Source organism: Schistocerca cancellata, chromosome 10 (assembly GCF_023864275.1).
Source record: "Schistocerca cancellata isolate TAMUIC-IGC-003103 chromosome 10, iqSchCanc2.1, whole genome shotgun sequence".
NCBI lineage: Eukaryota > Metazoa > Arthropoda > Insecta > Orthoptera > Acrididae > Schistocerca > Schistocerca cancellata.
In genome coordinates, this window is record NC_064635.1 from 227,681,556 (window position 1) to 227,693,639 (window position 12,084).

General features: G+C 40.7%; 1 protein-coding gene across 1 annotated transcript in view; it reads left to right on the forward strand.

Annotated features, from left to right (window-relative positions):
- LOC126106778 (arylalkylamine N-acetyltransferase 1-like) overlaps positions 1 to 7,370 on the forward strand; it is a 61,688-nt gene extending 54,318 nt beyond the window's left edge. The window contains exon 4 of the mRNA XM_049913156.1: positions 1,631 to 7,370. Within this exon, the coding sequence (XP_049769113.1) occupies positions 1,631 to 1,886 (256 nt within the window). The 3' untranslated portion in view covers positions 1,887 to 7,370. The remainder of the gene's footprint in view (positions 1 to 1,630) is intronic.
- The last annotated feature ends 4,714 nt before the right edge of the window (positions 7,371 to 12,084 follow it).

Below are 12,084 nucleotides of genomic sequence, written 5' to 3' on the forward strand. Positions count from 1 at the left end.
TGTTGTTTTTCCAAAGAGGCATTCAAATATAGAAGTATTACTCTTCACTAGGAGCGTCTTGCATCTCTGCATGATACACGTGAGATGTATCGTGCATGCACCAGGCAGTCTGATTCGTGTGAGCCAATCAGGTGTGTAGCTCAGGATTTTCAGTTGACTTGTAGACTGATTTTGTTTGGAAGGCACTCTGAGGTGAATCTTGCACTGTTTGGACATAGAAACTTGTTGCTATGTTCATCATGCATTTCATATTCATTGGGTGAGATCACTACATGCTCTTGGCTTAAGCAACACTTTACACAAGTGTTCTACTACATTCCCATAAGGCATGTTTGTTATCCAAAGACATGGTTTGGTTAGGTAAATTCTTGTACTTGTTCCTTTTTCCAATTGAAATGGAATTTAGCTTTTCTTTGTGATCAGTTCGGAATTGAATGTCTATGTGGCTAGCAATATCTACTTGTACTTTACACATCCATGAGCATTCATGCTGTTCAGCCCCCTCTCTCTCAACAACACAAGAGCAAATTGCTTTAGTAATTTTGTGAATATAGTAAAAATGTGGTATATTTTGACCCTTTATGTAATGCCTGACATTGTTTGGAGATGCCTACACACAGCTGCCTATTCTGCACTTAAATTCATGTACATTAGATGACCTCTAAAAAAATAATCTGTGTTTGTCTTCCTGTTATGTTGAGATTTTCTTTGTTAGCACTAGGAACCTTGTGGCTATGAACACCAACGTCCTGCACTCATCATATCACAAATCCTTGTCCTGTATAACAGCTTTGCTTTAAACAAATGATGCACTCATGTTGTCATAACAAAGCATATTATCCTTGTATTTTACATAATACTTAAGCTTTTCAACAAGAATTTGCATCATGATGAATGCAGTTCTCACAGAAGCTCTATTTTCAGGTCATTTCTCTTAATATGTTTCTTAAAGAAGTATCACTAGAATTCAGAGGTGAATATTTTTAGGTGTTTAATTCAAATTTCAGTGCTATTTCAACTTGCATAGACTGCATAGACATATGCATTGCATGAGTGTTTGTCTGTATGTTGAACCTCTTTACACTAACAGTCTATTAGTTTTGCAGATTTCCTAGATGTTCTTAACTCTGTTTCCTCTTGAATCACGTGAACAAATTTTACATTGCGTTTGCAAAAGTTAACCCTTTTCACCGAGCATTTTGGAGCAAGATTGTATTGTCACATGGACTTGCCTGAAAATTGGCTGTAAATCAGTTAAATAGTTGTTAAAGAACTTTAGTTGAACATTCAAGTTAAAGTTTGAAGACATCAGTTAGTGTTAACAGTCTGAGATATTGAGAAATATGCTGTCTGCCTGCATACTTTAGCTAAAATGTTATATGCTGGATAAAGAAATTCATTGGCTACAGTAGTTGCTGCTCCTAAAACCATGATATGTCAGAATTGTAGTATATTAATAATTTATTTCCATTGTGAGACAAACATACAGATCACTGATGTCTGCAGATCCTACCCCAATGCTCATTTCACTTGGAGGGCACTGACTTTTTTTATAATGTTGATCACAAAACATACTCTCTGTAAAAATGTGACCTGCAGCTTATTTGTTGTTTACCTATTTTTGTTCCAGGCAACTGGCGAAGGATCTAGGTATACCACTGGTGAGAGTTGACTGCTCCAGTGTGTTCTCTGCAAAGGGCATTGAACGTTGTGGATTCCACAAGATCTTTTCCATCAGATATGACTCTTATAAATGTGATGGGAAAATACTTTTCCCTCCTACAAAGGAGTCTGGTGATGAGTACATTACCTATGTCAAAAGGATAACTCCTAGGCCACATGTTATCCCATTACATGCAGCTGCTAACATGCAGTGCCATATTTGAATGATACACAGGCGTTTAACTTATCTCTTTAGAGGCCACATACTGAGCTGACTTTCTTTTTGTTATTGGGATTTACTTGGCTCCAATGAAAAAGTAAAAAAAATCACATTTGCTAATTCAATTGTCATCAGATCTCTAGATTGCCAAGGCAGGTCAGGCAGTAACTCATGTATGATGATTTTTGTAAAGTAAATTTGTTTGAGTAGTAGGTTTTACGTAGACAGATAATCTATTGAATAGTTGTATCCCAAGTGATAACATTAGGACAGTGTATAAGTTCATAGCATTTTTCCATAAGTTTACTAAACACAACAGATGCTTGTATCAGAGACTTGTCATCAATAATATATCCTCCTACACTATTTACAACAATCTGCCAATGCTAGGGTACATTTTTGCTTCCACAACTTCAGAAATCATATGGTATTGAGGCAAAGAACACATCAAATCATGTTTGGAGCACATTTGCATCTGGAAAGGAAATTGCTTGAAGGTTGTTTGATAGAGAGCAAGAAGGGTGAGGGCACAAGAGTGGGTGAATAAGATGGCTGCAAAATGACTTACCAACCCAACTCTTGTATAGCATTTGCTGCCAGTCTAGCAGAATGCAAGCAGGCATCATAGTGGAGTAACATCACTTCACGCAGTCTTCATGGTTGTCATTCTTGGACTATATCTGCAAGACATTGAAATTGTTGACAATAAACATTAATAATAAAGGTTACACCTCGGGGAAGCAATTCATAGTACACCACACCATTGCTGTTCCACTTTATCTTTTGTAGACGTGCACAGGTCTTTGTACAGGGAGTTCTTGCTTCATTGGGGCTCCACCTTTCCCTTCCTTTCTTTTCCTTATGTTAGCATAAAGACACATTTCTCATCACAGAAATGATACATGGTAGGAATAGTCAGTGTTGTTCATGAGCCAATTGTGATGAAGAGGCAGAGATGCACATATGGCCAGATGCTGGTTTTTGTGACTTTGGATTAGAGCATGTGGTACCTCTACAGGAGATTTTTGAAACTTTCCCACCGCATGCAAGTGTCGCACAATGATGGAATGATCAGTTATTCACATTTGCCACTTCTTGAGTACACTGATGTGGGTCATTGAGGATTAATGCATTTAAATGATCTTCAGCAAACCCTAAAGGTCTTCCTGAATGCGCAGAGTCTACATCTACATCTACATCCATACTCCGCAAGCCACTTGATGGTGTGTGGCGGAGGGTACCTTGAGTACCTCTATTGGTTCTCCCATATATTCCAGTCTCGTATCGTTCACCTCTGTGTGGGCTCTAATCTCTCTGATTTTATCCTCATGGTCTCTTCACTAGATATACGTAGGAGGAAGCAATATACTGCTCGGTGAAGGTATGTTCTCGAAACTTCAACAAAACATCCACTGGAGTTTATCTATCATCTCTGTAACACTTTTGCGATTACTAAATGATCCTGTAATGAAGCGCACTGCTCTCTGTTGGATCTTCTCTATCTCTTCTATCAACCCTATCTGGTATGGATCCCATACTGGTGAGCAACATTCAAGCAGAGGGCGAACAAGTGTACTGTAACCTACCTCCTTTGTTTTTGGACCGCATTTCTTTAGGATTCTTCCAATGAATCTCAGTCTGGCATCTGCTTTACCGCCAATCAACTTTATATGATCATTCCATTTTAAATCACTCCTAATGCGTACTCCCAGATAATTTATGGAATTAACTGCTTCCAGTTGCTTACCTGCTATATTGTAGCTAAACGATGAAGGATCTTTCTTTCTATGTATTCACAGCACATTACAATTGTCTACATTGAGATTCAGTTGCCATTCCTTGCACCTTGCGAAATTTGCTGCAAATCCTCCTGCATTTCAGTACAATTTTCCATTGTTACAATCTCTTGACATACCACAGCATCATCCACAAAAAGCCTCAGTGAACTTCCGATGTCATCCACAAGGTCATTTATATATATTGTGAATAGCAACGGTCCTACAACACTCCCCTGCGACACACCTGAAATCACTCTTACTTTGGAAGACTTCTCTCCATTGAGAATGACATGCTGCGTTCTGTTATCTAGGAACTCTTCAATCCAATCACACAGTTGGTCTGATAGTCCATATGCTCTTACTTTGTTCATTAAACGACTGTGGGGAACTGTATCGAACCCCTTGCAGAAGTCAAGAAACATGGCATCTACCTGGGAACCCGTCTCTATGGCCCTCTGAGCCTCATGGACGAATAGCACGAGCTGGATTTCACATGATCGTCTTTTTCAAAACCCATGCTGATTCCTACAGAGTAGATTTCTACTCACCAGAAAAGGCATTATACTTGAACATAATACGTGTTCCAAAATTCTACAACTGATCGACGTTAGAGATATAGGTCTATAGTTCTGCACATCTGTTCGACGTCCCTTCTTGAAAACAGGGATGACCTGTGCCCTTTTCCAATCCTTTAGAATGCTACGTTCTTCTAGATACCTACGGTACACCGCTGCAAGAAGGGGGGCAAGTTCCTTCGCATACTCTGTGTAAAATCGAACTGGTATCCCATCAGGTCCAACGGCCTTTCCTCTTTTTAGCGATTTTAATTGTTTCTCTATCCCTCTGTTGTCTATTTCAATATCTACCATTTTGCCATATGTGCGACAGTCTAGAGAAGGAACTACAGTGCAGTCTTCCTCTGTGAAACTGCTTTGGAAAAGACATTTAGTATTTCAGCCTTTAGTGTGTCATCCTCTGTTTCAGTATCATTTTGGTCACAGAGTGTCTGGACATTTTGTTTTGATCCACCTACTGCTTTGACATAAGGCCAAAATTTCTTACGATTTTCTGCTAAGTCAGTGCATAGAACTTTACTTTCGAATTCATTGAACGCCTCTCGCATAGCCCTCCTCACACTACATTTCGCTTCACGTAATTTTTGTTTGTCTGCAAGGCTTTGGCTATATTTATGTTTGCTGTGAAGTTCCCTTTGCTTCTGCAGCAGTTTTCTAACTCGGTTGTTGTACCACGGTGGCTCTTTTCCAGCTCTTACGATCTTGCTTGGCACATACTCATCTAACACATATTGTACGATGGTTTTGAACTTTGTTCACTGATCCTCAACACTATCTGTACTTGAGATAAAACTTTTGTGTTGAGCCATCAGGTACTCTGAAATCTGATTTTTGTCACTTTTGCTAAACAGAAAAATCCTTTTTTAATATTTCTATTTACGGCGCAATCATCGATGCAGTAACCACTTTATGATCGCTGATTCCTGTTCTGCGTTAATTGTTTCAAATAGTTCGGGTCTGTTTGTCACCAGAAAGTCTAATATGTTATCACCACGAGTCAGTTCTCTGTTTAACTGCTCAAGGTAGTTTTCAGATAAAGCACTTAAAAAATTTTCACTGGATTCTTTGTCCCTGCCACCCATTACGAATGTTTAAGTCTCCCAGTCCATATCCGCCAAATTAAAATCTCCATCCAGAACTATAACATGGTGGGGAAATCTACTCGAAATATTTTCCAAATTATCCTTCAGGTGCTCAGTCACAACAGCTGCTGAACCAGGGGGCCTATAGAGACATCCAATTACCATGTCTGAGCCTGCTTTAACCATGACCTACACCCAAATTATTTCACATTTCAGATCTCCATCAATTTCCTTCGATACTATTGCACTTTTTATCACTATAAACATGCCTCTCCCTTCACTGTCCAGCCGTCTCTGCAGTATACATTCCAATCTGAGTTTAGGATTTCAGTACTGTTTACATCTGGTTTCAGCCAACTTTCTGTCCCTAGTACTATGTGGGCATTGTGACCATTTATTAATGAGAGCAGTTCTGGGACCTTTCTATTGATGCTCCTGTAGTTTACTATTAGCAGATTAATATTGTTATTCCCTGTTGCATTTTGCCTGCTCCTACCTTGCCGCATCTCAGGAGGCATCTTGTCGGGCCTAGGGAGGGAATTCTCTAACCTAAAAAACCCACATGTGCACTCCACACATACTCCACTACCCTTGTAGCCACTTCTTGCATGTAGTGCACGCCTGACCTATTCAGGGGGACCCTACATTACTCCACCCGATAGCGGAGGTCGAGAAATTAGCACCCCAGATCTCCGCAGAATCAGGTTTAAGCCTTCCACTTGGCTCCAAGCCAGAGGACCACAATCGGTTCTGGGAATGATACTACAAATAGTTAGCTCAGATTCCACCCTGTGAGTGAGAATTTCCACCTTCACCAACTCTGCCAACCATCTGTATGACCTGAGGATGACCTCTGAACCCAGACGGCAGGAGTTATTGGTGCTGACATGAGCAACAATTTGCAGTCGGGTGCACCCAGTGCTCTCTATCACCGCCGGCAGGGCCTCCTCCACATCTCGGATGCGATCCCCCGGCAAGCAGACAGAGTGAACACTGGCCTTCTTCCCTGATCTCTCCGCTATTTCCCTAAGGGGCTCCATCGCCTGCCTAATGTTGGAGCTCCCAATAACTAATAAACCCCTCCCCCCATGTGCCTGCTCGGATCTTGCTGAAGGAGTGGCCACATGTCCACTGACAGGCAGAGCGGGCGATGCCACGTGGCCAGCCTCCACATTGACCCTCCACCTCATGCACTGCGAATGCCGCTGAACCCGCCACCCCCCTTTGGGGAGAGGGTGGCCCAACCACGCCCGGTACCCGCAAAGATGTCTCAACAGCAGGGACAGCATGTAACACCTGGGGTGTACCATGCGACGCACCAGATTCACCACTGCCGCTACACTCCGAGGCAGCAGCCTGAAGACGGCTGACCATGGCCATCAACATGTTCAGCTGTTCGTGAACAGTGGCCAGCTCCTCCTGCATCTGTACACAGCAGTCACACATCCTATCCATCCAAAGAAATAAATTTACTGTAGAGAGTTAATTAACTTTTAACTAGACTGCTAATTCACTAAAAGCAGCTGATAGTTGACTAAACTGTGGTTACTAGACACTTCTTCTGGAAATCAATGAAAATAGCACTACCTGCCTCTGGACTGTATTCAATCTAATGTATCAATGATCCTTCTTAAAATGAGAAAACTATTTTCTTACCATGGTCTGTCCAATGGCATTATCCACATACATGGCGCAAATGTTTCTGGTTCCTTTGCTGTTACCATTTTACTGATCTTCGACAGAAGCATATGTTGGAAATGTTCTGATTTCACCATTTGGCATTTCATTTTCTAGTGTGTACAGCTCCACTCACTATCTCAAAATGACAAATTGACAATATGTAAACTCAAACAGCAACAGTGAACAAGAAAGAAAAAATAATGGCTGGTAAATAAACTCATAGCAACTGAATTACTAATGTGCAAAACAAAAACACTATGAACTTATTCGCAGAATACTTTTTTGTATATATTTGTATTGAAATGTCACCATTTACCCTTGTACTTTAACCACACAGACTTTTATTTTGAATAATAAATTTTCTTTTCAAGTTGTTTAGTTTTTGGTATGTATAACTACTTCTCCCTTGGAAATTACCTTGCCCTGAGGAAAATTTCCCAATAATAAGACATATAACTAAGTACAGACTGTATGTGAGAGACGTGCTCAGTGCTTACAGTTACGACATTTGTAAAGTCATACAAAGCTTTCTGGGGCAACCAACTTTTGATAATTCTGAATTTATGAATGTGATTTCAAATGGTTTTGAATAATAATACCAAGAAATTTGATTTCAGTATTGGTCTCTATCCACGCATGCTAGTTTTCCACACATTTATTCAACTGTGTGTGGATGATGATGGAGATCTTTTTGTAACAAGATCACCTTTACTTTGTTCCTGGTAAATTAGTCAGAATTATGTATTTTATAAGTGATACATGCAGTGAGAAAAGTATTGTCACCTTATTTTCCTATTAGATAACTGTGTCAAGTCATCAGCACAAACATTAGGGATTGCCTCAGGTCAGTCAGTATTATTTTAAAGTCTACTGGTGTCCAGTATTCATCAGATCAAGTTCTGTTTCAGTTTGTATTACAGATGATCAATTGCTTAAAGTCAGTCCTTTATTAGCATTCAGTAAACAAGGTTCTATGTCAGTCACTCCGTACTCAGCATTCATTATCGAAAGTGCAGGTTGCACACAATTTGATCATCATGATGTATGACAAACAATGTTGAAATGTTGATAAACACACATAAATGCAAAAATGAATTCCCTCAATGTTTCATGCAATTAATTTGGAAAATAAAAAGAATGAACTTTCCAAACATGATTTGTAGGTCCATGAGCTTACAACTATTTCTAAAAATTTTCACATTAACAGAGTACTAGGAGCTTTCAGAAACAAATACAGGACGCAAATACCAAAAATGAAGCAGACTAACTGTAGAAAAGCAGTTTGCTTTGTGGGAATGTGATCTGCAGCATACATGTGGACTCCATGTCTTTGTCCCAGGCAACTGGGAAAGGACAAGGTACACCACTGCTGAGAGTTGGTTCATCTATCATATTTTATGCAAAGGCTGCCAAACATTGTCTTATGAAAAAAATCTTTTTCCTTCAATATCACTCATAGAAACATTATGGGAAAGTCATTTTTGCTCCTTTAAAAGTGTCTGATGACTTCAGAATCTATGTCAAAAGTTCAATTTCTAAGGCTCAAGTTTACTCCATCAGCATAATCTAGCTCCTAGAATGGAGCATATGCAAAATGAATTTAAGGTGAATCATGTTACAATTCAGTGACTCATTGTCCTTTGACATGCTGCTGTTTAATTTATATTGTCAAAAGGCCACAAACTAAGGAGTATTTCCAGTTTTTCTAAATTCTTAATTTGCTCTATTTATTCTTTCTGCTTTTTTTCTTGATATATATCTCTTGCCTTCATGGGGTTGACATGTTCATTTGGATTACCAATGTTAGTCCCCCATATGACAGAATTTGTGTACCCCATCCATTTGTCTAGTATTAGTTATGTGGAAGTATGAGAACATTTGCAAAATGTTTGTGATGAATGAAACACACACAACACTGGTGTAATATTCTACAATATTTATTATTTGCTATACAAAATGTTTTTTGGCTGTTATGCCATCATGGTGTTGGTGGATAGGCTGAAAATCGGTTTGTGTAATAAATAATAAATATTGCAGAATATTACACCACTGTTGTGTGTGTTACACTAATAATGTATTAAATATTGTACCAATAACCAACTGAAGTCAGATGTCAACTTGATTAGCTGAAACCATACACATAAACCATATACATACATAAATGATATAGAGCAACCTTTAAACTCCCAATTGGTAATCTATGCAGACGATACTTCACTGTTATTTCTTGGTAAAGAAAATGATGAGGTAACGTTGGTAGCGCTGAAGGACTACGTCAAATAACTACTTATTTCCGAGATCAAGGTTTGAAAGTTAATATCAGTAAATCTCAGTTATTGCCATTTAAACTTACAAACTCACTTCAAACCTCTATCAGTAACATAGGTGGAATTGAAGTAGTGGACACAGAAGGCTACAGATTTCTAGGTATTCACCTAGATGAAAATCTAAGATGGGTAAACCATATCAAATTTTTATGCAATAAAATCAGCAGTTCATTACATCTAATCAGCCAGTTATCAAAAGTAGTCCCACATCAGACATTAAAAACAATTTATTATGGAACCATTTTTGCACAGATTAATTACAGGATAGAGATATGGGGTTGTGCTGCCGACATACATATGAACAGAATAGTAACCCTACAGGAAAGAGCAATCAGAATTATCCATGGATTAGGGTATAGAGATTCATGCAGGGAAATCTTTGTTCATCATAAATACCTCACAGTCTACTCACTGTATCTTTACAAATTATTTATATTTTTTGTGACACATCAAAACAAAGCAACAAAGTGCTCTGATATGCATGCCTATAATACAAGAAATAAAGACTGCTACTACAGACAAAAAACAAAATTAAAAACAACAGACCATAGTCCATGCATTAGTGGTCAAATATGGTACAACAGATACCAAGCTCTATAACGTGCCACAAAGGGAACTTATTCAAAGTGAAACTGAAATATTTCTTGATTGACAAGGGTTTATATTCTTTAAGTGAATATTAATATTAAACTAAAATAAATTATTGTATATATATACACTCCTGGAAATTGAAATAAGAACACCGTGAATTCATTGTCCCAGGAAGGGGAAACTTTATTGACACATTCCTGGGGTCAGATACATCACATGATCACACTGACAGAACCACAGGCACATAGACACAGGCAACAGAGCATGCACAATGTCGGCACTAGTACAGTGTATATCCACCTTTCGCAGCAATGCAGGCTGCTATTCTCCCATGGAGACGATCGTAGAGATGCTGGATGTAGTCCTGTGGAACGGCTTGCCATGCCATTTCCACCTGGCGCCTCAGTTGGACCAGCGTTCGTGCTGGACGTGCAGACCGCGTGAGACGACGCTTCATCCAGTCCCAAACATGCTCAATGGGTGACAGATCCGGAGATCTTGCTGGCCAGGGTAGTTGACTTACACCTTCTAGAGCACTTTGGGTGGCACGGGATACATGCGGACGTGCATTCTCCTGTTGGAACAGCAAGTTCCCTTGCCGGTCTAGGAATGGTAGAACGATGGGTTCGATGACGGTTTGGATGTACCGTGCACTATTCAGTGTCCCCTCGACGATCACCAGTGGTGTACGGCCAGTGTAGGAGATCGCTCCCCACACCATGATGCCGGGTGTTGGCCCTGTGTGCCTCGGTCGTATGCAGTCCTGATTGTGGCGCTCACCTGCACGGCGCCAAACACGCATACGACCATCATTGGCACCAAGGCAGAAGCGACTCTCATCGCTGAAGACGACACGTCTCCATTCGTCCCTCCATTCACACCTGTCGCGACACCACTGGAGGCGGGCTGCACGATGTTGGGGCGTGAGCGGAAGACGGCCTAACGGTGTGCGGGACCGTAGCCCAGCTTCATGGAGACGGTTGCGAATGGTCCTCGCCGATACCCCAGGAGCAACAGTGTCCCTAATTTGCTGGGAAGTGGCGGTGCGGTCCCCTACGGCACTGCGTAGGATACTACGGTCTTGGCGTGCATCCGTGCGTCGCTGCAGTCCGGTCCCAGGTCGACGGGCACGTGCACCTTCCGCCGACCACTTGCGACAACATCGATGTACTGTGGAGACCTCACGCCCCACGTGTTGAGCAATTCGGCGGTACGTCCACCCGGCCTCCCGCATGCCCACTATACGCCCTCGCTCAAAGTCCGTCAACTGCACATACGGTTCACGTGCACGCTGTCGCGGCATGCTACCAGTGTTAAAGACTGCGATGGAGCTCCGTATGCCACGACAAACTGGCTGACACTGACGGCGGCGGTGCACAAATGCTGCGCAGCTAGCGCCATTCGACGGCCAACACCGCGGTTCCTGGTGTGTCCGCTGTGCCGTGCGTGTGATCATTGCTTGTACAGCCCTCTCGCAGTGTCCGGAGCAAGTATGGTGGGTCTGACACACCGGTGTCAATGGGTTCTTTTTTCCATTTCCAGGAGTGTAGTTGAGTAAAATCTGAATATTTGTAATAGGTATGATGTAACACCCAATATTGTGCTTTATTAGGTACAATGGTACATTTGTATCGTGTATACGTAATCACATAGGTGTACATGGCTGTACTAAACTTGTAAAAAATGCTATGACGTTTGCAAAAGACAGCAGTTGGTGTATCCATGAAAAAAAATACAGTAAATAAATAAATAAATAAACATCCATGAAAAATAAAATTTCACATTTCACTTTTAAACTTACATTTAGCATCAAATATCTGTCCTAACAACTTGGGTCAGTTACTAACGTATGAGATCTTCTCTTCGTGCAGACAGATCTATATGCGACAAGACAATACTCAGAAATGTCTACCATTGTGAGACCTTAACTTTTCCCAGCGAATCGAATGTTCAAATAACTTATAGAAGTTTGCTGCCAGGTGATGTCGTCGATGACGTCACCTGGCAGCAAACCCGTAAGTTATTTTAACATGTCTACCATTCTTCTTATGTAATGGCAGTGTAAAATATCGTTCTCCCTGGTAGAAAATAAAGTGAGGAAAAAAGTTACTAGGTCTACAACTTTGGTTCTGCCATTTTTTTCTCAAAGTTCGGAGCTTTATTGTGAAA